Source organism: Ovis canadensis, chromosome 23 (genome assembly GCF_042477335.2).
Source record: "Ovis canadensis isolate MfBH-ARS-UI-01 breed Bighorn chromosome 23, ARS-UI_OviCan_v2, whole genome shotgun sequence".
NCBI lineage: Eukaryota > Metazoa > Chordata > Mammalia > Artiodactyla > Bovidae > Ovis > Ovis canadensis.
This window is the reverse complement of record NC_091267.1, coordinates 67,267,498-67,292,081: the sequence shown is the minus strand read 5'-3', so window position 1 is coordinate 67,292,081 and position 24,584 is coordinate 67,267,498. Positions and strand designations below refer to the sequence as shown.

Genomic DNA, 24,584 nt, shown 5'->3' with positions numbered 1-24,584 from the left:
TGATCATGATATTCTTTTTATTGAAAAGCAATATAAAACACGTTAGGAATGAGAGGAAGGTAATATTTTACATTATTTCTGTTATATTTTTATGCTTTGTGCCAGAATTTCTTCCCATAACTATGTTTGCTTTATCCGGAACATTTCACATTACGTTTCTACATTATTGAAAGTATTAGTGTTTAATTTAGAAAAGCTTAATAAACTGTTAATCTGAGAAAAATGGTCTTTCCCTTTTTTGGAGCACGCTCATTTATGTACAGTGTGGAAATTTGATCCCGTTCTCTTCCAATCAGCCAACAGTTCTTTCTGTACCTCTTCAGGCAGTTCATAGAAAACTTCAGGATCAATGTCAGAAGGAAAAGTAATTTTCTCATCGGGAGACTCTTGCTCTCTATTTTCCTTAAGTCCTTCATGACGAGAGACTGTGGCCACTGGTTGCTTATGGCTGTCTGTCATGCGGTTTTTGGAGAAAAGTTGCTCACTCTGCAAATTTGGAAATGAATGGAAAACAGATACAGCAGGGTTTGTATTTGAAAAGTGGAATCCTTGAGATTCTTTAGGTCCTTGACTCATTCGTTCATCTTTTAAGCTACTGTCTAAATAATGTGAATAATCTTTTTGGCTAGACACATACGAGGAACTGCTACCGCCTGATGTTCCTGGTTCACAGGGAGATACAGAGGAGACCTGTTTGCTACTGGGTACATGATCTTTAGGATTTAAGGAACTATCCTGTTTTTGTTTCATAGAAAAGAAAGACAATACTCCTCTAGAAGCATGTAATGGACAACTCAAACTTCCTTTTCCTTGAACTTTTTCTCGAGATTTTCCAGAAAGGATTTCTTCTTGAATATCTACAGGAAGCTGCTTAAAGACTTCTTGGTCAATATCCTCAGGAAGTAAGGAGAGGGGAAATTCATTACTGTCTTTTTCTTTAGAAGAATTTGTGGGATCTGGTGGAGACTCCCCAGTTCTTGTACTTTCAATCCTTCCAGTTGATAGAAAATCCCGATTTGTTTGCTTGTCTTTAGAAAAATCCTCCATATGACAGTCTTTCATTTTCTAGAATGTAAGGATAACAGAGTAATTTAGGTGTCTGATATCTTTTAAATATTCATGCTGCTGAAGTCTAAGTGTAGCTATTATGGAACCAATATGCTTCTATCCTGCTCCATAACTTCAGTCCTTCCGGCCAGTTCCAAACAACTAGAAATGATTAATCCACCACAATTAGTCACACTGCTCTGTGGACCTTTGCTCACTGTTCCAGGAAGAGGGCTTCCTTCCTAGACAGCACTGAGCCAGAAGATAGGTATGTATCTAGAGACCCGGAGAGGACCTTAACAATCATGTATTCAAACTTCCAGTTGTGAGGATAACAGAATGGTGGCCTATGCAAATGATGACTCACCAATGACTCTATCTAAAACATGTATGTGCACAGATAGGATCAAGGACTGGTTTTCTAAAATTCTCTACTTTGAAGTGTAACATTTAACAGAAAGAAAAAAAATACTTCTACGGTAAAAATCCGATATCATTTATAAAATGTAACATTCTTCTATATGTACCTGAAATAAAAATTTTAAAACATCTTCCATCTTAATGTGCATAATTTTCCCTCTAGTTTTAAGCACCATAAAAAGTGTATAGATAGTCAAATATAATTCAAGAAACATCAACACAACAGTAATTTCAAAAAAGTAAAAGCAGAAGAGATTTGTGCCAACGTATTGACTGAGCACCTATTGTGTGCCAGACACGAACAAGGTACTTTCACTTGTGTTTACACCTGTAACACTACTGTGAGTTAAAGGCCTTTAATCCTCATTCTACAGACTAATTTTAAAAAGTAAACATCTTTTAAAATTTCAGTTAATAATAAGGGTCACTGAAAAAAAGTACTTTGAAGAGAGCACTAATTCAGTATTTCCATAACACTATTCTGTTCTCACTATAGGCTTAAATGTAATAAAAAAATATTACTAAAATTATACTAACAATAAAAATAAAGAAAATAACAAAAACATTTAAATTAAGAGTTAATGGTAGGCATAAATAATTTAGTAAAAGATTATTTTTTAAATCATCCCACATTTGGTAAACAAAAGTTTACAGAATGGCCATCTGTATAGCATTTTCTTTTATCATTTGAAATTAAGACTGAACTCTGCCTCTCTATTACCATACTCTTAATTTCTACAATTATAAAGTAAGCATTCATACTCTATCAATATTGCTACCAGAATTCAATATAATTTCAAAACCAAGAAAATTTAAATACTTGAACAAAAACATTGGTGTGGGGGAGCTGCTGGTAGCTTATGTATAAACTGACAACAAGATTCGATTTCTAGTTATTTGAAAACATTTTCATATGCACTCACCATCATATTCCTATATACTGTTAAAAAATGTTTTAACAGTTCCAAAACAGAGTACCTCTATCAAGGTTTTCTCTTTTATCCAGTGATGCTTATGTTTTATTTTTAGACCACAGCACAATATACTTAAGGCTACTAACCATAATATGAAAGATACTACTAATATATATAAGTAACTCATTCAAATCTCATCCCCCCAAAATCTCTAAATTATATCAGTGAAACACAAATTTATATTTGTAATTTAACTAGACAAATCCAATAACAGTATACTTACAAAACTGCGCTTTCCAGTGTGTGAAGTTGTTGATAATGAAGGTGTTAAATAATAGTCAATAGTCCCTTTCTTAGCAGTATTTCGGGATTTAAGGTTGCAGAAGCACACACTTAATAGGGTAAGATGAAATGGCATCTTCACATTCACCATATTTCGAAAAAGTTTCATAAGGATATCAACCATTGGGGCCATCACATCATAATTTCCTAAATAAAAGGTGTAAGAAGACAATATCTAAACATACTATGTCATAAATTAATGTTAAGAGCTTAATCTAATTTATATTGCCTAGATTAAGAAATTAAAATCCTAGGTAGATATCATTGGGACACCATGACATTATATACTGAACTGGGACATCTCAACATTAACACCAACTGCCAAATGAGTTGAACTGCCAAATGAGGATTTGAAATGTTGAACTTTTAGTTGTGGGAGAATGTGGAGGTTGGAAAATCTCCACATAAAATTAAAACTGAACAAAATGGTCAAAAATAATCATTTTGAAATTCTGGAATGAACCAAAGGTGACAAAATTGAGAAGCACTGACTTATGAAAAACAGCCAGAACTTAGGTAAGAAAGTGGGGACAGCAGCCTTCTTGGCTGGGGTCGTTTGTATCCCCCACTCACAGAGGGCGGTTGGGATAGCAGTTTCACCAGGATGAAGCTGGCTGTCAAAGCCAGCAGCGACTGACCTGATTGGAGGAAGAGGGCAAGAGCCCACAACCGGCCATGATGCCAGAAAAATGAGCAAACTTGCTAGGAAACAAATGAGATCATGTGGCTCTTGAGCCCGGGACTGCAACTGTGGCTGGGGTGCGTGAATGATCAGTGGGCCAGACATAACATTCAACCAGGAAATCTGGAAATGAGAGAACCACAGCTGACTGAGAGCAGAGAAGGCCTAAGCTCGCCACTAGAGCTCGCCACTAGAGCTTGTCTGCCTAGAATGGACAAGCATACCAGGGAGATGCAAGAGGGAAGAGCGGAAGACCTAAGCCGAGGCAGTCCTGAAAAGAGCCTACGTCTCAAAAGTGCCCTCCAACCCAAGCACACCGCCCTGCACAATTCCAGCCTGTGGTATGGGAGCAAACTTTTGACCAATTATTGTCTAACTACCAAACTATGCAGACAACAGGGTAACCTCCTAGGAAGCCAAAATAAATGTTTTTAATTTCAAAAAGAACCTAAGCAGAGAAATCAGGGCAACACATCACAGGAGAGGTAGATTATGCAGCTTAAGTCCAGACAAGTTACAAACAAAGAAAAGGAAAAAAAACGCCCACAGGGGAAAAAAATCCAAATTGAGAGTTTTACATTATCTAAAATGTCCAATCATCAACAAAATATTACAATACATACAAAGAAACAGCAGTGTGATTCATACTCGGGGGGAGACCAGTCAATAGAAACTGACTTTAAGAATGATTTGGCAAAGACTTCAAAGTTGCTATTATTTTTCTCATGATTTTTTTAAAATTTCATTTTCAAATTTTCGGGTGCACTGGGTCTTCAATGTTGCGCTTGGGCTTCCTCTAGTTATGGTAAGCAGGGGCTACTCTCGAGTGGTGGTGTCTGGGCTTCTCATTGCTGTGGCTTCTCTTGTTACAGAGTGCCAGCTCTAGGGTACGCAGGAGTTGGAGCGCACGGGCTTAGTGGCCTCATGACATGCGGGATCCTCTCAGACTAGGGATCGAGCCCATGTCCCCTGCAATGGCAGGTGGATTCTTAACTACTGGACTATCAGCGTGCCTACATGCACACTAAGTCGCTTTAGTCTTGTCCCACTCTTTACAGCCCCATGGACTGTAGCCCACCAGGCTCCTCTGTCCATGGAATTTTCCAGGCAAGAATACTAGAGTGGGTTTCCACACCCTCTTCCAGGTATCTTCCCAACCCAAGGATCGAACCCCTGTCTCCTGTGGCTAACACACCTATAGGACAACATCAAGCATATGTGCAATGAGACTCAGAAGGAAGAGAAAGAAAAAGGAAAGAATATTTGAAGAAATAGGAGCCCCAAACTTCCCAAATTTCATTAAAAAATTTAGTCTACAGAATCAAGAACCTCAATAAATTCCAAGTAAGATAAACACAAAAACCACTGGAGAAGTGAATGGCTACCCACTCCAGTATTCTTGCCTGGAGAATTTCATGGACAGAGAAACCTGGCAGGCTCAGGCCATGGAGTCACAAAGAGTCAGACATGACTGAGGGACTAACACACATACAGTCAAACTGCTAAAAAAGAGGTAAGTGACTCGTCATATAAAGGAGAACAAGGATACGACCATGCCTGGTAACAATTTACTGCCTCTCAACTCTAAAGCACCCTTAGTACCTGCTGTGATAATGGGGTAGACTCTGACATTTTCTTTACATTAAGCATAATTCTTAAGCTTTGTCAGTAGAGAGAAGTGGAGGATCCCTAAATTAGAAAGCGGGCTTCTCTTCCTGTTGCAGTATACTGCTTTTTTACTCTTTCTTGCTTCTGTAACCTGGTCTGTATACAGTACATACGTGTGGAAATATCTACTAGTGCTCTGCCATACCACATGTGAGTGGAAGGCTCAGTTCCTCAGCAACCCCAGCCCCAGTCAAGCCTAGTGACCGCGTTCCCATGGCACCACCAACTCAAACACTGCACACAGCAGGCCTGTGCCTTGCCTGGAGTCCTTCCACACACCCACCTAACAGGCTTGCCATGCCTACATGGGCTGTTTCCTCCAGCTCTTCCTATGCAGGCACCATACCCTCCACCTTTGTACTAGCAGAAAAATGAAGACCTCTTCAGTATGAACACCTACTGATCTCAGCTTGCCCACATCCTGAAGGAATGTCAACAGAAGCCCTCCCAACGCAGACGCCTGCGTACCCCAGCTCACGCGCTGCCCTGCCAGGGAGCAAACTCCCATCGTCCAAGGCCACCCGTGTGCCCACCAGTCAGCCGCAGCTCCTCTGGGGGGTCAGGGGGTGGTTTCTCTTGGCCCAGTAACTATGGAGCAGCACTGGGCCAGGTAACTCAAAGGATCTCTCCAGCATCCAGTGTTCCGCAACCACACCTTCTCCTGGAGGGGAGGAAGACTCTCTCTCCAAGCCTGCTCTTCCTTGGCTACTTTTCCCTAGCCCCAGGGCACCTCTTAAGGGTATCTTTATACCCTTCTAGTTACTCCCTATCATAGTTTAGTAATTTTTGAAACCTTCAGTGTTCAAATTTCCATGTGGTTATGCTTTCTTGATTGAAACTAGTGACAGGAGTCTCTACTGATTATAAACTATTTAACAGCTGCCTTTTCATCAAAAATAATGGAATACAAAGGAATGGAATACCATACTCAAAGTATGCAAAGAAACCAATCAAAAATTACATATCCAGACAAACTGTCATTCAAAAAATGCTATTTTAGAGGAAGAGGCCACAAATTTTAGTTCAGCAGAATGGTATGACAGTGCTGCTCAACTCTTCTTTTCAAATGTAAATCCTGAAACATGCTCCAGACAGACCATAAGCAAGGCAACAAAAGAAGGCTCAATAAATACAAGAGGATTGAAATTACTCAAAGTATCTACTCTGGTCAACATAAAGACAAATTGGAAATCAACAATGAAAGGTTATTTGAAACATAATCAAATATTTGTAAATTAAACAGCAAATTTCTAAATAAATTTAGGGGTCAAGGAGGAAATCACAACAGATATTAAAAACTATTCTGAGCTTAATGAATAAGAAACACAATACAACTTAAGGAATATAGCTAAAGAGAGCACTGCTTAAAAGGAAATGTGTAACTTTAAACCTGAATTATTAGAACACAGGTAAGTATAAAATACATAAAGTAAGCTGCCCATCCTAAGAACCCAGGAGGAAAAGGCATATTAAACCTAAAGCAAGCAGAAAGAAGGAAATAACAAAGATCAGAGTAGAAATAAATGAAATACAAAGTAGAAAGAAAACTGAGAAATTAATGACACCAAAAGCTGAATCTTTGAAACGATGAAAAACTGATAAACCTTACTAGAATCACAAAGGAAAAAAAGTTATCAAAATCAAGAATGAAAGACAGGATATCACTGTAGACCCTATAAAAATGAAAAGAATTACAAGGGAATATTAACAATTCATGATAACAAGTTAGATAACCTGGATGAAATGCATACATTCTGAAAAGATACAAATTACCAAAACGGACTCAAAATGAATAGAAAATCAGAATAAACTCATAACAAACAAATAAAATTCCTTTAAAAAAAATCTTTCCACAAGGACCCTGAATAGCCAAAACAACTTCATAAAATAACAAAGCTAGAGAACTTACACTACCTAATTTCAAAACTTACAACAAAGTATCAAGACAGGCTGGAACCGGAATAAGAATAAACATACATATCAATGGGATAAGAAAGGCAAAAAAGAAACCCTTACTTTATTATGGTCAGTTAGTTTTTGACAAAGATGCCATGGCAATTTAATGGGGAAAGAAAAGTCTGTTAACAAATTCTATGGAACAAGTGGATACTCATATGCAAAAGAATAAACTAAAACTCTTACTTTACACAACACATAAAAATTCTAAGTGGATTTAAATATAAATCTTAAAAGTATAAAATTTCTGAAAAAAAAAGCATAGGAAACATTTATAATTTCTGCATTGGGCAAAGAATTTTTAGATATGATATCAAAAGTAATATCCATAAAAGAAGAAAAAACAATGAAAGACCACTACATAGTCATGAGTCAAGAAAATGATAGTATTAAAACATAAATGAGAATATGAAAAAAACTGGAAGCCTCTATACTCTGTTGCTGAATATCTGCCTTGTTATACTTACTTTGGAAGAAAATCTGGCAGTTTCTTAGAGTTCAACTACCTTACAGCCCAGAAATTCCATGCTTTGTAGTCTACCAAAGACGCACAAAAGCATATATCTGCCTGATGACTTGCACCCAAACGTTCACAGTCCCATTTTTTAGAACAGCCAAAAAATGGAAACAATCTAAATGCTCATAAAGAAACCATCTCACGCCATATAGTTAATTATCATAGTTTGGTGTTTTCTTTGGAGTTGGGAAGCATTCTCAACAGGGCATTTACTTTTATTATCTATTGAAACAAAAAAAGTTTTCTAGTGAAAATTTCTTTTAGAAAAAAAGTACTTAATAGCTCACTAACTCCATGTGAGGATTACTCATTTTTGGATCATTTTTCGAACTCAAAGTTTGTTTTTTTAAGAGTTCAACCTGCCAACGAAATGATCAGAATGCCATCTAAATGGTCCGTTACCTGCCCCTAACTTCTGAACTATGTGAGATGGAATTGGGCACTGACGACTCTCACGGTTACAGAGCTTCTCAGATGAATACCGACGGATTACTAATCTTACTGTATGTGGCTTCCTTCCATCTTGGCAGACTCTAAAAATAAAGAGAAAGAGGAAACAAGGAATTAGAAAAAGTCTGGTGTTTTTTTTTGGATGATCGACTATACCTCATTTATTTAAAGGTGCCAGACTGAGTAACTGTAACAATTATAAATATAGTAATACTCAGGCAGTAGGCAATACAGGTCCCTGAACAGCTCAAGTAAACTTCATAAAGTCTTCATAATAACACTCTTGAAATTTTAAATGTAAGGCTCTCAGGCCTCACACAGAATTGAGTGCTATCAGGAAAAAAACAGAAATAAGATACAACTATAACAAGCCATTTTATTATCCAAATCCAAATCATAACTACAAGTAACATATTAAAATCAACAGGAAATTTAAGAAACTGAGAATCATTTACTGACAGAAGCAAATATATGAAAAATGACAGATTTTTTACACATTAAGAAGACTACAAAAAGAAAACAAATATTTAATGAAATTATTTGTCAAAAAGCACTTCTCCAATATATCCAAGGGAGTCAGTAATATCACCATTACATGGCATATTAGAGCAATAATGTGAAAGGTCAATTGTAGAATATATTTAGGAAAGGAAGCACTCGTCCACGAATCTTAAAAAGTGATCCATCCAAACGATCTTGCTTTTGTTGTTGAAAGCAAAAGTTTTAATGCCGTGGAAAATCTGCTTAAAAAGTAGAAAACTTTCTATATGTATGCCAATGCACTAAAAGATCACAAACATGAAATACAAATAGTATTAAGCATAATCAAATTGATTTTGAATTAGAATATTTAGATTTTTGTAGTAAGCATTTTTTTCTTATTGCTTAATCACAAAACTTCTTGACTGCTGTTTTATTAAGATAATAAAATATCTCAACTGGTTCCTATAAACGGTACTAGTTTAAACATCTTCCAGCTAAACTTGTTCTGTTAAGTTAATATGCAATTCAAAGAGTATAATTTGGCTCCTGTAACTAATTAAGACGTACAAAAAAAGGGGTTATACTCTAAGCAATCTTAAGGCCAGTACCTAGAAAAAGGATTAAACAACGTATGATTTTATACCTCTTACATATCTATAGTATTAATAATCATATGCCCAAGAACAGTCACGCATACTCAGATACTTTTTTTTTTGCCAGCTAGATGGCATTATATACCTCAGTCACTGAAATAAGAAGCCACTGTATAGAAGAGAGCATGCCAAGCAAAGATAAGGAGATACGGTTAATAGTATTTCATAGGTTTAGGGCATCTGGACTCATTTCTGGGTTGATTCTACAAATAAGGGAACCTATAAAATGTATAATTCTTGTGGTTTCCCTTTGTCTAGAACTGTTTCCAGTAGCTAGGTATTTCATAATAGTCTCATTTAGCTGAAGCAAAGCAGATGACCCAGTTTCACCAGCATTCTCGAAGGCTCGGCCTGAGTCATATCCCTGAAGCTGTGTCATACAGTCAGCCAGCTGCGTGCAGCGAATGATGAGTTGCATGGCCTTGCTCAAGACATGAGAACTGCAATGCATGTGGCAGCAGAGTTGAAGGAAATTTCGCTTTATCAGTTTTCTGAGAGTAGTCATCCAAAAACGATTTTTTTTAGTCACAGAGGCCATCCTAACATCATTACGGAAGCACACTTACCCAAACCTGTTAGACCCTTAACACCCCATTTTGAGAAATCAAAGAAATGGGAGGAAGGGAAGTAACACTCTCCTATGGAGTATTGAGAAATAGATATATGATGGCAAAGGAGCATCAGAAAACGAAATGTCTTTTAGTTTATGCTATGCTACTTGTATACTCATAATTCCAATTAACACTCTTCATGTATTTAAAGGCCAGTAACCCTGAGCATACACACAGTCACCCTCACTGCTCACACACAGTCCCATTAAGTTATTCCTTCATCTGACTTTATAGTCTGAGGCACAGGAGATAAAAGGGTTCTTCTGCTTTCTCCATCAATTTGCTATCCTCAATCATCACAAATTTGTAAGTGCAGCGATTCCAGAGATACCCACAAAACTCCCTTAGGTAATGATCAGCAGCTTAAGATCCGCAGTAAACCACAATGTTACTAATATTGAGACCAGTGGAAGTAGATGAATTAAATTTAGTTAAGGACATATGTTACTAGCTGTGTAATACTTTATAATGTAGAGAGGTTCAGAGATAGATGATCTTTACATGTTTAGTCTCCAGTTAATCTGCAAATTCCAAGAAAGAACATCAAGTGTATATATATACTATACATAGTCTATATATAGTAAATATATAGTATTTCCATGCACTGTACACAGAATCTGTAAGAGGATATGGCAAAATGGAAAAATCACCTGTTCAAAAGACTAGCAAGTAGTTCTTCAATCTTAGTTTTAGCTTCAACTTCTGATGAACATCTAAATGAGTCTTCCTCACTAAAGGACTACCAAAGAAGCACAAGTAAGCATTAATATAAACCCAAATAAGCATATCCAATCATCAGTGTATATGTCAACTAAATAATCAACACGTTCTTTACCTCTTACGCTTAGTTTGAGCCATTTAGTTCACTTTTATATTACATCTTTTTATCTGCAAGTTGTACTCCACTAGAAAGTGCATTGGAAATCAAGAAAATTGCAAAGCTCTAGTACCAATGCCAAGCTTTAATGTGTGATTACAGTGAGGCTCTTAATTTCCTAGGACTTGAATCTCAGTTTAATCTTGGGCAAGTTACTTACCCTTTCTAAAATACAGTATCTTCATCTTAAAAAAAATTACGGGAGGAAAAGGGAGTAAGGGAGGGAGGGAAAGGTATGAACAAACGTTAATACTACCTATATGAAAGGTTTATGGTGATGATTCTGGGATAATATATATATATTATCATCTCACAGGGAAAAAAAAATCACTGTTACCTGGGTGATTATAAACTTTCTCCACTTCCTAAATCATTAGACTACTCTGAAAACAATATTTTTACAAATTATTTTGCCTCCTATATACAATACAGGCTATTAAAATTGAGCAATAGTCAAAGTGGCTAACTTGAGATTTAAATACTGATTCTTAGATTCAATTTAATAATATTTATTAATTTAATATAATAAGTAGCCTTCTCACAGGAAAATGATCACGTACTAACCTAATAAGCAAGTTGGAACAGTAAGAATTCAGCAGTAGAACTGGAAATCTTTATCTCAAATAATGCGACCACCAGTACTCCATTAAAATAAGCAACATCTTCACATACCTGAGGTGGTCCTGAGGGAGTCACAGGAGAGTCATCCTCTCCGAAACTGAGCTTCTGGATACGCTGAGCAACTGAAATTCCTAATTCCTTTTCTAATATTTTGGATGAAAAGGTCTGAAGATCACGCACACTACTGATGCCCAGTGCTTCCAGACGTTTGGCCGTTTTATAGCCAATACCTAAAGCAAAAAGAGCTGCACGTAGTGTTACAATAGCTTTTCTCTTTAAAATTAGCTAATTAAAATATTATAAATATATCAACCACATCTTTTGATACCATAATTTTGGATACCATTGGTATTTTTTTTGAGACCAAACTTAAAATTTAATGCCACAGAAATGAATTTTAATACATACATTACTGATAATCTATAAAAATGTAAGCATTTGATCTTCAGAGATACAAATTTGCCCAATGATATGAATAGGTCATTGAACCCCTCAAGAAAATCAGTTTCCTCATCTTTAAAATAAAAAGTGGACCTAGCTGCTTGGGTAGGTCCTTTGTGGCCGTAATATTTTATGTACAATCCCAAAATAGAGTTAGTGAAAGACCAATTCCATTCTCTAGAAGAAGGTACAGTATTAAAGTATGAACCAGGTACTAAAAATAAAGGACCATATGTTTCCAGGTTATAACTTTCATGATCATATTCAAACAATATAAAAGCACGTAAAACTAGGAAAGTACTTTCATATATATAGATTCCTAATATAGAGTCTCTCCAGAAAACATCAGGTTTTTGGGGGGCTTTTGGTTTTCACCAAGAGCCAAGTACACTTTCCTGATGGTTCAGATAGTAAAGAATCTGCCCACAGTGCAGGAGTCACGGGTTCAGTCCCTGGGTTGGGAAGATCCCTTGGAAGAGGGCATAGCAACTCACTCCAGTGTTCTTGCCTGGAGAATCCCAGGGACAGAGGAGCCTGGCGGGAGTCCACAGGGTTGCAAAGAGTTGGACCTGACTGAGGAACTCACACACACAAGAGCCAAGTACACAGACTCTATAAGAATTAATTATGCATAACTGTAATATTTAAACTTAAAAGAAATACAGTAAAACCAATATATGTTTTTCAAATATATTTGTCTTACCAGGTATTTCCTTTATGTGGTTCAAACTATGAATGAGATCTTGAGAACTTTCAGGTAGTAAGACTGTTTGTTGATTTGGTTTAAAGATGCCAGAAACTAATTTTGCCAATAATTTGTTAGATGCCACTCCAGCACAGCCAGTGAGACCCAGCTGTTGGTACATGGCTTCCCGCATCTCGGCCGCAATATGAGATCCAACAAGGAGTCTGATATGCAACGTGTCACGTGGGTTTACAGCTACAGAAAACAGCCGATGTTGTTAAAAGTCATCGTCAAAACGTTGTTTGTTTTTTAACAAATGAGTTTTTAAAAGATAAAGGGCTTAATCTATATCCAACCCTACCCCACAACACCACCACACTGCTGCACACTTAACTAAGCTCTTTGGCTCTTCACAGCAATTCTGTAAAATAACTATCACAAGTGAATTCCAAGGGCCTGTGATAGCAAATACATACTGAGAGTGCTGAATGATTAACAGATTATAAAAATTGATCTCTCATAAAAAATTCCTACTGGCACTACCAGAACTTTTACTCATGTTTACTGGGAAGTAAGCATAAGAGTAAAAATGTTACATTAATGACATAGTTAACATTTCAAAGATTTGAATTTAAAGTTTTCACACCAGTGGTATGTGCTACTAAAAACAATTTTGGATTTGTATACAGTTTAAGACACCTTTTATTAAAAGTATAGGGAAATTGCTATATGGAAACAAATTTCCTTAGATGTGAAAAGGACACTAGAGTTATATGACACAGTCCTGATCCTCAGGAGTATTTACATCTGAAGTGCCATGATGTCTATAATTTACTTTCAAATGCTCAACAATCTATCAAATGATCAATAAACAATAAGATAAAACAAATGTGTAAAATGATACAAAAGGAGTATCTACAAGGAACGGCATAATGACTATTCTCACTGTACTGTTCCATCAACTCCTCTGTAGGTTTAAAAAAAATTAACAAAATCTTATGTGAAAGGGAAAAGAATCATGAAGAATTAGACTTCGTAGGCCATAAAGCCAAGGTCTCTATAATAATGTTCTAACCAGTAGACTCCAAGTTTGCTGTAAAAATTATACAGAAACACACCTGGAACCTTCTTGTTACCCAGACCTTGTAAGTGACAAAAGAGGACAGATACAAAGGACACGTGAAAGCTTCATATTTTCTTATAAAAGAGAACTGTAGCTCCACCTCTTTTCTTCTTTAATATCAGAGAGGTGGAGAATGACTGGAGATTGATCACAATAGCTCTCGAAAAGGGGAGTAAGAGGAAACACAGGCAGGCTGAGACCCAGGAGCAAGTACGTCAGGACAAATCTCATACAGAAACACAAGAGCTTGCCTTCTACGTGGTAGGGTCTAGAAGTCACCAGCAGTCACTAGATGTTTGACAGCCCAAGGAGATATTCAGTGGAGCTGACTGCAGCTTATTTTCAAACACAATACTGCCCTGGAAATATCATCAGTCACTGGCACTTCAATTGTGAAGTAGATGAATTTCAACTGATTAAATATGAGCGTACAAAGGACGGTAGGTAGGCCAGGAAGCTCCCACAAGGGCTAACATGGGAGGCTCTTGTTGCCCTGGGAGAATAGAAGTGAACAAGCAAAGAGGCAACAATGGCAAATTTAGTCTACCTAGAATTTTGCTTAAGATGGTTTTACGAAAACCAAAAATTACTCCAAGAAGCCAACTCCTGTAACTTAAGGATGGCCTAAAAGAGGTATGACACTTAAAAATGGTTAACACAGGACTGTGTCAGAGAAATGAAAAGTGCCCAAAGCACTGAGCTGTATGTCATCAAAATACCATTTTCTGCCTGTTTAATATGGAATAACAATATCTAATTTTAATCACCTTAGATGGCTGAACTATGGCAACAAAAGCCATAGAACTTTTGAAAGACACAGTCAACTCACTGAACTGATTGAACATTAAGAAATGCAGGTACTTTAAGTTACTAAATGGAGTGCGTAAGAACCCACTTACATTGATTATTGTATACATGGCCCGACACAGTCAGTGCTGAGAGCTCATCACTCTGAAGCTGCTCTAGTCTCTTCTCAACCATTTCTGTTAGATCCACAAAATTTTCATCAAACCCAAGTCTCTCAACAACTGGACTAAATTCTTCCAACAACTCTAAATTAAAATAATATTGGAGCAGATATAACTGATTATAACTAGAATAGATTTAACTCTTTTATTTATGCTTAAAAAATAACAAAATAAAGGTTTTACATATATTCACAATTACACAATATCTTGAATAAAGTCAGTTAACTGGGATTTTTTTTCTGTGTCATATTCTGCACAAAAGCAATATTTTCCAATAAAATAAGTCCAAAAATAACATTCCCTGGGCAGATACTCATAGCAATATATTTACCACAATCTCCTACACCAATAATTTATCTGTAGTACATTAAATATCAATGAACATAGTTAATTATAATCTTGAAGCAGTAGGTCATAGAGTCTGCTTAGAAAAATAAAGTAATAATATACTCAGGCTATATTTTTCACTAGAATTTTAAAAAGGCAAAACAAAATAAAACTTAAATTTCCAATGAATACTAAGTCAAAAAGAAAAGTTCCTTAATACAAAATATACTACAATGCAACATTTTGACTAGTCACCCTCCAACTCGTTCCATAAGGACAGAGACGGATCGTGACTCACATGTATCCGAACGTCCAGCCTCTAGCACAAATGCCAGTCCTTATGTCAAATGTTTCCTAAATTGAACTGAACCAAGATTTGAAATAAGTTCAAAAAGACTATCAAGTCTCATTTTTAGGATTAAAACTAATAACTTTGAAACCATTAAGAAGAATTTTCACTTCTCTCTGAATCATCTACTGATACCAGCTGGGTAGCAGAAAATAACTTATTAGTCACTTATTATACAAAAATGCTTATGTTCTAAAAAAGTCCTATAATATGAAAGCTCTGTTTTATTGGTGCTAACACTGATAACAGCAGGGTAAAACAATTAATAAAGGAACAGTATGATCTAGTGACCTTCAAAAATCACTTCCAACCTACTGAGAGAAAACAGAGGGAAAAACTGACAATGTGTCTGACCATATAAAAGAATTCTTTGAATTTCCCTCACCAATTTTTGCTTTTTTTCTCCCAAAAGTATATATCTGATGCCTAGCAGTAACAGGTAAAAAATAAACGTTTATCAAAACAATACTACAATAAGGAAAATAAAGGACAAATTTTAACTACCAAGCAGAAAAGCAAGTTAAATACAGAATCATGTACAAAGCTGGTGGACTGCTGAACATGGACTGATTACATTAGTTCTATTACTAGGTCATAGGAATAAATCACTTATCCATTTGTGAAGTTAACCTTTTTGGCTGTCAATATGTCAATTTCATAAACAAGATGCATTTATTAAACCTTATGATTACACAAGCCAAAGGAGTTTGTAATTACAGAAAAAAATGGAATACTGTAGAATAAAGGTATAAAGTAAACAATAAGGTTATATGTCATAAATAGTTCTGAGGTAATTCAGTATAGGACTATTAGGCTACATTCCTATTTCAACTCCAAAAACACCATGAAAAAAATTAACAAAATAACTTTTTATCAATGTATAAATCATGCTTAGAATATTTCTTGTTATTATATTAGTGCATTTTTAATTATTTCAAGATACTAATTTATAAATTAAGAATCAGTGTAAAAACTGAGATTTATGCATTGATTTTCTAGTATGATACTTTTCACTGTGAAGAGTTGCAGTGGTACAGAAATCATTTAGACTGATTTGTCTGACATTATAAAGGAAAAAAGACAAAACATGTAGATAAATGACCAAAAATACATGAAAAAAATGCTCAAACTTCTCATAGAGAAATGCAAATCAAAACAATGATTTACTTTTTTTTCCAACTATCAGGCAAAATCTTTATGAATATCTAATACTCTCACACTTACTAACAATGTGCTGGGAAAACCTGAAGTGCATCATAGAGCAGTATGCAAATTTCTAATGCAAATTATCTTTGCTCAAGCAGTTAACCTTTAGGAACTTACTTTAAGGATAGCTTCACGAACGTATGTGAAAATTTCTATATGAAAATGTCTACTGAAGCACATATTGATATTTTTTAAGAGCAAAAAATTGGTAAGAGCCTAATAACCCCTCACTATAAGAGAAACCACATAATTTATCATCCAAAATGAGATTTTTTTTTTAATGAAAGGAGATGCAATTAATGATTACATAAGGACAACAGGCATAAAATGAGATATACTGTCTTCAAATCAGTAAAGGAATGGTTAAATAAGTTTGGGACAAAATAGAATACTGTACAGGCATTAAAAAGAATGAGGCAAGAGTTATATGGATGATGTGAAAGATCACCAAGAACAAAGATGTACAACTATATGTATTACATCATCTCTATGTACAGAAAAAATTATTTTCTGAATATTCAGATATATATATATATAATTGTGCACAGATACACAAGTGGTATTTTGGGAGTACAGTCTTATCTTTTTTGCTTGGCTCTCCCTTCTTCCCTCATCCCCCTGTTTCAGCACCACCTCTGCCCCTCCAGAAGTTACCCAGGGTTAAATACCGAGTATACACCCTCTCTTCTTTCTCTTCCTAAGTGTACATAGACACATACACATATGTGGGGGAAGGTGTTTGGGTCACTGTCTTACACATATGGAAAAACCTGATAACAGGTTTTTGCATCTTGCTTTTTACCCACTCAACAAGGCATACCTCTATGAATCAAATGAAATGATACCATTTGAGCTATTTTTAATGGCCATATAATATTCCATTATAGAGACGTCTTAAATTCATTTAGCCATTTTCATCCTGATGAGCATGTTCTCATTCCATATTTTTAGCAATTATGAATCATGCTATGAGACATTTTTGTACATATATGTTATCATTTTATTTCTATTTGATAAATCCCTAGCAGTTATATTATTGGGTTAAAGAACATAGTATGTATCTTTAATTTCAAAAAATGCTGCTAGATTGCTTTTTTTAAGACTGTAATACTTTGTTTCTACTTTTTCTCACATTCTTATTTTTAGTACCAATGAATTTAAGCATCCCATTTTCACACTGTCCAGTTTGCTTTTTGTCAACTGCCTATTTATATTCTTTGTCCGTTTCACTTAAGCTTGTTTCCTCATTAATTTGTAAGAGCTCTGGGATAGTATATTTAACCCTTTCATCTGAAAACTGCTACAAATAACAAAAGAACAAATAAAAATAATAGCAAACAAGTAAAAAGCTGATTCTTATACAATTAAAATGATAGCTATTTGCCATATGCCAGTACATGTATGGTTTCATTTTTCCTATAATTTACTAAAACAGCAAGATTCAAACCCAAACCTTAGTAAGGGGGAGTTTATCCACACTTATACATAAAAATCTAAAAAAAAAAAAAACAAAAAACTAATATACTCATTATCTCTGCTAACAGTTCCTAACAACTTGTTTTTTAATTATGTTAATCAAACATTACAGAAGTCTCTCTCAACTACCATTAGTACATTAGAGTACAGCATATTTCTTCACAGTTCATTCAAGCTTGCATTTAAATTTATCTGGTTTTCTTCGGTTTATCTTCTTCCATCTTCTCACTTTAAAATTTTTTTACACTTTCTCATATTTATATAAACATCACCCATGACTGAGTTCAATTCCTTCCAACTATACGTTTCTTTCACCATTTACTCATAACATATTAAGTCATTCTCACATAAAATTTTTTTTTAATGAGAAAGCCCCCAAATAATAAAACTGACTTATGCACTTTACACTTACTGAACGATCATGTACTTAACAGGCATGCTATATAAAATTTAATGCTGAAAGTATATTGCCCATAATCTGTACCTGTAACCTTGTATGACATCTCTCTGTAACGAGTCAGGTCTTCTCCATTAACTAATACTAGCTGTGGACATTTTTCTTTTGCATCTCTGACACTCATAAGTTTCTTAACTCCAAGTTTCCTAGCTTCATAGTTGCAGGTAACCACCAAATATTTCTGCTGAACCCCTACAAAAAACAAACATTTTTTGAGAAAATTGAAAATTAAAATTTACTTATTCCATATTATAAGTTATAATACAATGTTTTGATAAGAATAAAAAGCTCTATCTCAGTTAAAAAATATAGCCTCCATCCATCAAAGTTCTATGAAGTACAATTTAACAAATCAGGGGCTTCCCTGGTGGCTCAGAGAGCAAAGAATCTGCCTGCAATGTGGGAGACCTGGTTTCAAACCCTGGGTTGGGAAGATGATCTGGAGAAAAGAATGGCTACCCACTCCAGTATTCTTGCCTGGAGAATTACATGGACAGAGAAGCCTGGAGGGCTACAGTCCATGCAGTTGCAAAGAATCAGATATGATTGAGCAACTAACACTTTCACTTTTACCACAAATCAACAATTCAATGAAGTCTTCAGCAAGAAGATACAGATCAAGTCCTTCCAGGATTTTTTTCCAACAATAAAAACCCAAATTATACTGAATAAACTCTATATAACTTTATATATAACTCTAGGCCATGTTTTACCAAAAGTAAGGCAGATGAAAGTAACTGAATACAATTAACTACTGGTCTCTACTAGAAAATCTAACTTGTCTTCTGAATAACTTCTCAATTAATATAAAGCTATGTTCTGTTACAAGTGCCAACCTACAACAGTTATTAGTAATCTCCCCCAGTAAATGTTCTAATGACTGAACTTTTCTTCACAGTAACCTACAGAAAAGATTAGACAGTGAAGTGGCATTATGAGCCCCTCCTTATCAAAAAGATTAAATTATGATCATCTACACACTGCTTAAAAATTCTAATTTACCAGTGACTTATAATTGCTAAAACTGTGCTTTTTTCCCTAAAATTCTCATATTATAAACAGGCAAAGGAACATTTCACATATTTTTGATATGTCAAACGATGCCCCAAAACAGAATCACGGGGTCAAAAGTAATAAATTATGCTTCGTCAGTAAACTATATTAAAAAATCAGATTAGTCACTTCCTTAACTAAAAAATCAGTCTTTTAAGGCAGGATTATATGGACTCACCATTGTGTCACCAGCCCAAGTTAAGTAGTCATATATTTGGTAATGGTGGCTCAACAGTGAAGAATCCACCTGCAATGCAGGAGACTGGCACTCGATCCCTGGGTTGGGAAGATCTCCTGAGAAAGGCAACCCACTCCAGTCTTCTTGCCTGTTGAATCCCATGGACAGAGAAGCCTGGCAGGCTACAGTCCGTGAGGTCACAAAAGAGTTGGATATGACTTATCGACTAAAATTAAAATGCAGTAATGAATAATTACCAGGAAATGAGGAATATTATGCTGATGGTTTCTAGGAGAAAACAACACAGCCTTTCATTTCTATTAGCAAATATTGTTGTTGTTGTTTAGTCATTAAGTCCTGTCCACCTCTTATAGGACCCTGTGGCCTATAGCCTGCCAGATTCCTCTGTCCATGGGATTTTCCAGGCAAGAATATTGGGAGTGGTAGCCATTTCCTTCTCCAGGGATCTTCCAGACCCAGGGATCAAACCCACATTGGCAGGCAGTGGATTCTTTACCACTGAGCCAACAGGGAAGCTGGCATCTTAATTACACAATCCCTCTTTACTAATCATTACTTACACAACATCTTACAACGCTGCTGCTGCCGCTAAGTCGCTTCAGTCATGTTCAACTCTGTGCGACCCCACAGACGGCAGCCCACCAGGCTCCCCCGTCCCTGGGATTCTCAAGGCAAGAACACTGGAGTGGGTTGCCATTTTCCACTCTTACAATGCTAATTAGAAATGCCCAATGAAGAAAATTCAGGTTCCCTAACCCTAACTCCTTGATATCTTTAGGAAATTTTGAAGACCCTAGACCTTGGCACACAGAAGGCGATGGCATCCCACTCCAGTACTCTTGCCTGGAAAATCCCATGGACAGAGGAGCCTGGTAGGCTCCAGTCCATGGGGTCACAAAGAGTCGGACACGACTGAGTGATCTCACTTTCACTTTTCACTTTCATGCATTGGAGAAGGAAATGGCAACCCACTCCGGTGTTCTTGCCTGGAGAATCCCAGGGACAGGGGAGCCTGGTGGGCTGCTGTCTATGGGGTCGCACAGAGTCGGACACGACTGAAGTGACTTAGCAGCAGCAGACCTTGGCAAGCCAAAATGTACTCATCAGTCATCCTCTGTTCCTTAGTAAACTAGGCTGAGCTGAACTGGGCTTTATCAAAACCAAAGTAGACACCAGGGGGTAGCAGCAAGTGACCAAAACTGCTGTTGATGCTTTTCAGTTCAGTCGCTCAGTCATGTCTGACTGTTTGCAACCCCATGAATCGCAGCACACCACGCCTCCCTGTCCATCACCAACTCCCGAAGTTCACCCAAACTCACGTGCATCAAATCGTCGATGCCATCCAGCCATCTCATCCTGTCGATCCCCTCTCCTCCTGCCCGCAATCCTTCCCAGCATGCTTTTACTCAAAGATAAATCCTTACTACATGCATAAAATTTTAGAAATTTACTTTTCTAATGTAAAAATAAAATAAGCCAAAACACAATACTCGGTAATTCCCCAATGTAAAATTTCTTTGCCTTTTATTTTAAAACATACTTATGTTTTCATGAAAAGCTTGTACTATGCATGCCTTAATATTTTGGGTTGTTCAAAATCCAGTTGTTTTGTCACACAAAATCCAACTATTTTGTTACACAATTCAATAGTTAATTTCAAAAGTAGAATAGTTGAAAATGCCTATTAAAATTTTTTTAAAAGGTTATTCTTGAGATAAAATGGCTGTAAAATTTCAAACATTGAGAAAAAGACTAGAAGTTTATTGTGGTCTTCCTGTTTATTTGGTTAATTACACTGCTTCTCTCACATTTGCCATTTAGTAAATGAGGCTCATAAAGTTTACATCCAGTAGTGAAATAAAGATTACTGTCTATAAAGCATCAGAGAACTGCTGCCAACATTAATATGCTTAATAAATCAGAATAAATAACAAATCATATCATACAATGAAAATAGTATCAAAGTCCAGAATTACCTAAAGGTTTGTCCTTTAGTTCTGGATTGGAGATCATTTCTACTTGTGCATAAAAGCAATCCAGATCCACGTGTACTATGACTCTACATGAAGAACTTCCTGCTGGTTCCAGCTCATCATGAACTGTGGCACAATATGCAACCAAATAAAAAAAAACACATTCAGCCTGTTTATCACCTCTGAGCAACTGCCAGTCCCTTAAAACATGGCAACCAACAAAGAATATAGAGTGATTTTTAAGTTTTTTTCCCCTGGATTTATTACATGTCTCAAAGAATCTAAAACTTACAAGGATATGAAAGAAACTCCACCTACAAGAGAGTCCTCAGGCCTGTTTACTATTTCTTGGTGTATTGCATTTTTCTCAGGATAGTAATAAATTTTAAGGGAAAAAAACCTTTTATCAATAATGGAAGACGCAAGAGGTAATCCTAGGACTTTGAAGTTTATAGGAAAACTTAAAGTAAGTTGGAAAGGGCTGAAAAGTTTATAAACACAAATCTTCCAACCAACTTAAAAATTATCCTTCCCTGGTGGCTCCTTGTAAGATTTAACCTGCCAACGCAGGAAACTGAAGTGACTTAGCAGCAGCAGCAGGAGACATGGGATCAAACCCCAGGTGGGAAAGATCCCCTGGAGGAGGAAATGGCAACCAGCTCCAGTATTCTTGACTGGAGAATTCCATGCACAGAGGAGCCTGGTGGGCTACAGTCCATTCCATGCAATCACAGAAGAGTCAGACATGACTTAGCGACTAAACAACAACAAAAAATTATTCTAAGTGGCATGTCCTTAAAAAAACAGCCTGAAACACAAAACAGAAGGCAGAATCTATGGGTCCCAGTGGACTATATTTAGCTCCCATGAGATCAGGATTATTTGGTTCAATGCTGAATAGCCGATACCTAGACTACCAATGGCAACCCACTCCAGTACTCTTGCCTGAAAAATCTCATGGATGGAGGAGCCTGGTAGGCTTCAGTCCATGGGGTCGCTGAGTCGGACACGACTGAGCAACTTCACTTTCACTTTTCACTTCCATGCTTTGGAGAAGGATATGGCAACCCACTCCAGTGTTCTTGCCTGGAGAATCCCAGGGACGGAGGGAGCCTGGTGGGCTGCCGTCTATGGGGTCGCACAGAGTCGGACACGACTGACGTGACTTAGCAGTAGCAGCAGACTACCAACAAATACTCGCTAAATTTAAAGACTGAGTAAATATTTCCTGGATTTTGAAAAGTAGTTCACATCTTGGTGGAGGGGTCAGAGGGATAAGACAGGAGATTTCAGCTATTAACAGCAGTTAAAAACAAGGCAGGCTAAAATGCCATGTGGTATCCTGGTTTGGAGTTTGGAACAGAAACAAATTAAATGGAAAAAAAAAAAAAACCTGGTAAAATCTGAATAAAGCTTGTCCTTCTGTTAAGAGTATCAATTACTATGCCAACGTTACTTTCTTTTGACAAATGTATCACGGTGACGTAAGCCATTAAAGTCGGTAAAAGTTATCTGTGCATCTCTCTGTAAATCTGCAAGTATTTAATATTTTTAAAGCTTTTTAAAAACGAAGGGCTGGGAGGCTGGGAAGGAGAGAGAGCCTTAGCCCGAAACCCCGGGGGTTGGGCCCCGAGGCTGGAAGCGGATCAGCAGAGAGGCGGCCACTTGCAGACCCGGCCGGGTTCGGTTCCGAGCCGGGCGGTCCCTTCCGGGCTGAGGCCGGGCCGCAACCGCTGCCAAGTGAGCGACAAGGTTCCCGCTTCCGCAGCCCTGAGGCCCCCGAGGCCCCTTCCGCTTTCGCGGGGCTGTTTGAGGGGAGACGAGCGCAGCCTCCATCACCCCACTGGACGCGCCCGGCCTTCCCCTTCTGGGCGAAGCCGCCCCTCTCGGGGACCGTGGCCTCAGAACACCAAGCGGCGAAGGGCCGCCCTCTCGGCGGAGCCGGGAACACGCCAGGACGCGGGCGGGGAGGGGACGGTCGCTCTCCAACGGCCGCCGCCGCCGCCGCCCGGGGCGCCCGCCCTCGTCGCCCCGCCCCGCCTGCTCATTTACACCAAGGGAGGTCGTCGAGCTCGTCAGGCTCCAGCGCCCCGGGCCAGCCGCCGGGCGCCCCCGCCTCCGCCCGCTCCATGGCCCGAGTCGACTCCGCTTCCTCGTCGTCGTCGCCGCCGCCTGCCTCCTGGGGCTCCACCCCTTGCTTCTCCATTCCCCCGGGGCGACCGCCCACCGAAAGGCAGCTTCCGGCCGCGGCCGCCCGCGCTCCGCGGGGAGCAGCGGGGCTCGCACCTGCGCAGTGTGCGCTTAGCCGCGGGCTACCTTGATGGTCGCAAGGGCTGCAAATCCTCCTGACCGGCGTCTGGGACTTCTCTCCAGCGTAGCCTTGAAGGAGGGTTTACCATCCCAAACAGCTCTTCCCACGCCCCGCATGCGGTCTTCGGAGTTACGTTCTTATCACAAGTTTTAAATGTTTATTTTTATGTAGAAGGCAGCTTGTTCTCCCGGTCAACTGGTAGAAATGCTAACCCGGAGATGCTGAAATTTTATGGTGATGGGGGTGGGGGAATCGATGGAAATTATGGTGAGAGCTAGGCGACCTTGTAAACTGATTGTGTTAGTTGCTCAATCATGTCCGACTCTTCGCAATCCCATGGACTGTAGCCCACCAGGCTCCTCTGTCCATGGGATTCTCCGGGCAAGAATACTGGAATGGGTTGCCATTTCCTTCTCCAACTAATACGATTAGCTAGTATGTTAAAATTTGCGTTTTGTTGTTTGACTCAAAGATACTGTGACACTGCTGTATTTAAAGTGGAAAACTTAACGAGGACCTACAGTATAACACAGGGAACTCTGCTCACTGTTAAGTGGCAGCCTGAATGGGAGGAGAGTTTGGGAGAGAACACGTGTATAGGTGTGGCTGAGTCCCTTCACTGTTCACCTGAAACTATCGCAACATTGGTAATTGTCTGTGTGCCTGTGTGCTAAGTCCCTTCAACCAGCTGACTCTTTGCCACCCTATGAACTGTAGCTGGCCAGGCTCCTCTATCCATGTGATTCTCAGACAAGAATATTGGAGTGTTTGCCAG

General features: G+C 37.9%; 1 protein-coding gene across 11 annotated transcripts; it reads right to left on the bottom strand.

The window, feature by feature from the left end:
* POLI (DNA polymerase iota) lies at positions 1 to 23,758 on the bottom strand. Of its 11 annotated transcripts, XM_069569256.1 has the most exons (11): positions 23,551 to 23,668; positions 21,502 to 21,624; positions 19,505 to 19,686; positions 18,301 to 18,465; positions 14,390 to 14,542; positions 12,386 to 12,622; positions 11,293 to 11,471; positions 10,394 to 10,482; positions 7,949 to 8,079; positions 2,665 to 2,870; positions 1 to 1,065 (listed from the first exon to the last, which is right to left on the bottom strand). In XM_069569256.1, the coding sequence occupies exons 4-11, from the start codon at positions 18,395 to 18,397 to the stop codon at positions 250 to 252; spliced, it is 1,908 nt and encodes a 635-aa protein (XP_069425357.1). In that variant the 5' UTR covers positions 18,398 to 18,465; positions 19,505 to 19,686; positions 21,502 to 21,624; positions 23,551 to 23,668; the 3' UTR covers positions 1 to 249. The 11 variants fall into 11 exon arrangements, with proteins under 11 accessions (XP_069425357.1, XP_069425348.1, XP_069425347.1 ...); XM_069569247.1 differs by lacking the exon at positions 19,505 to 19,686 and having other exon boundaries at positions 23,551 to 23,758; XM_069569246.1 differs by lacking the exon at positions 19,505 to 19,686 and having other exon boundaries at positions 11,293 to 11,486; positions 23,551 to 23,728.
* Positions 23,759 to 24,584: the final 826 nt, after the last annotated feature.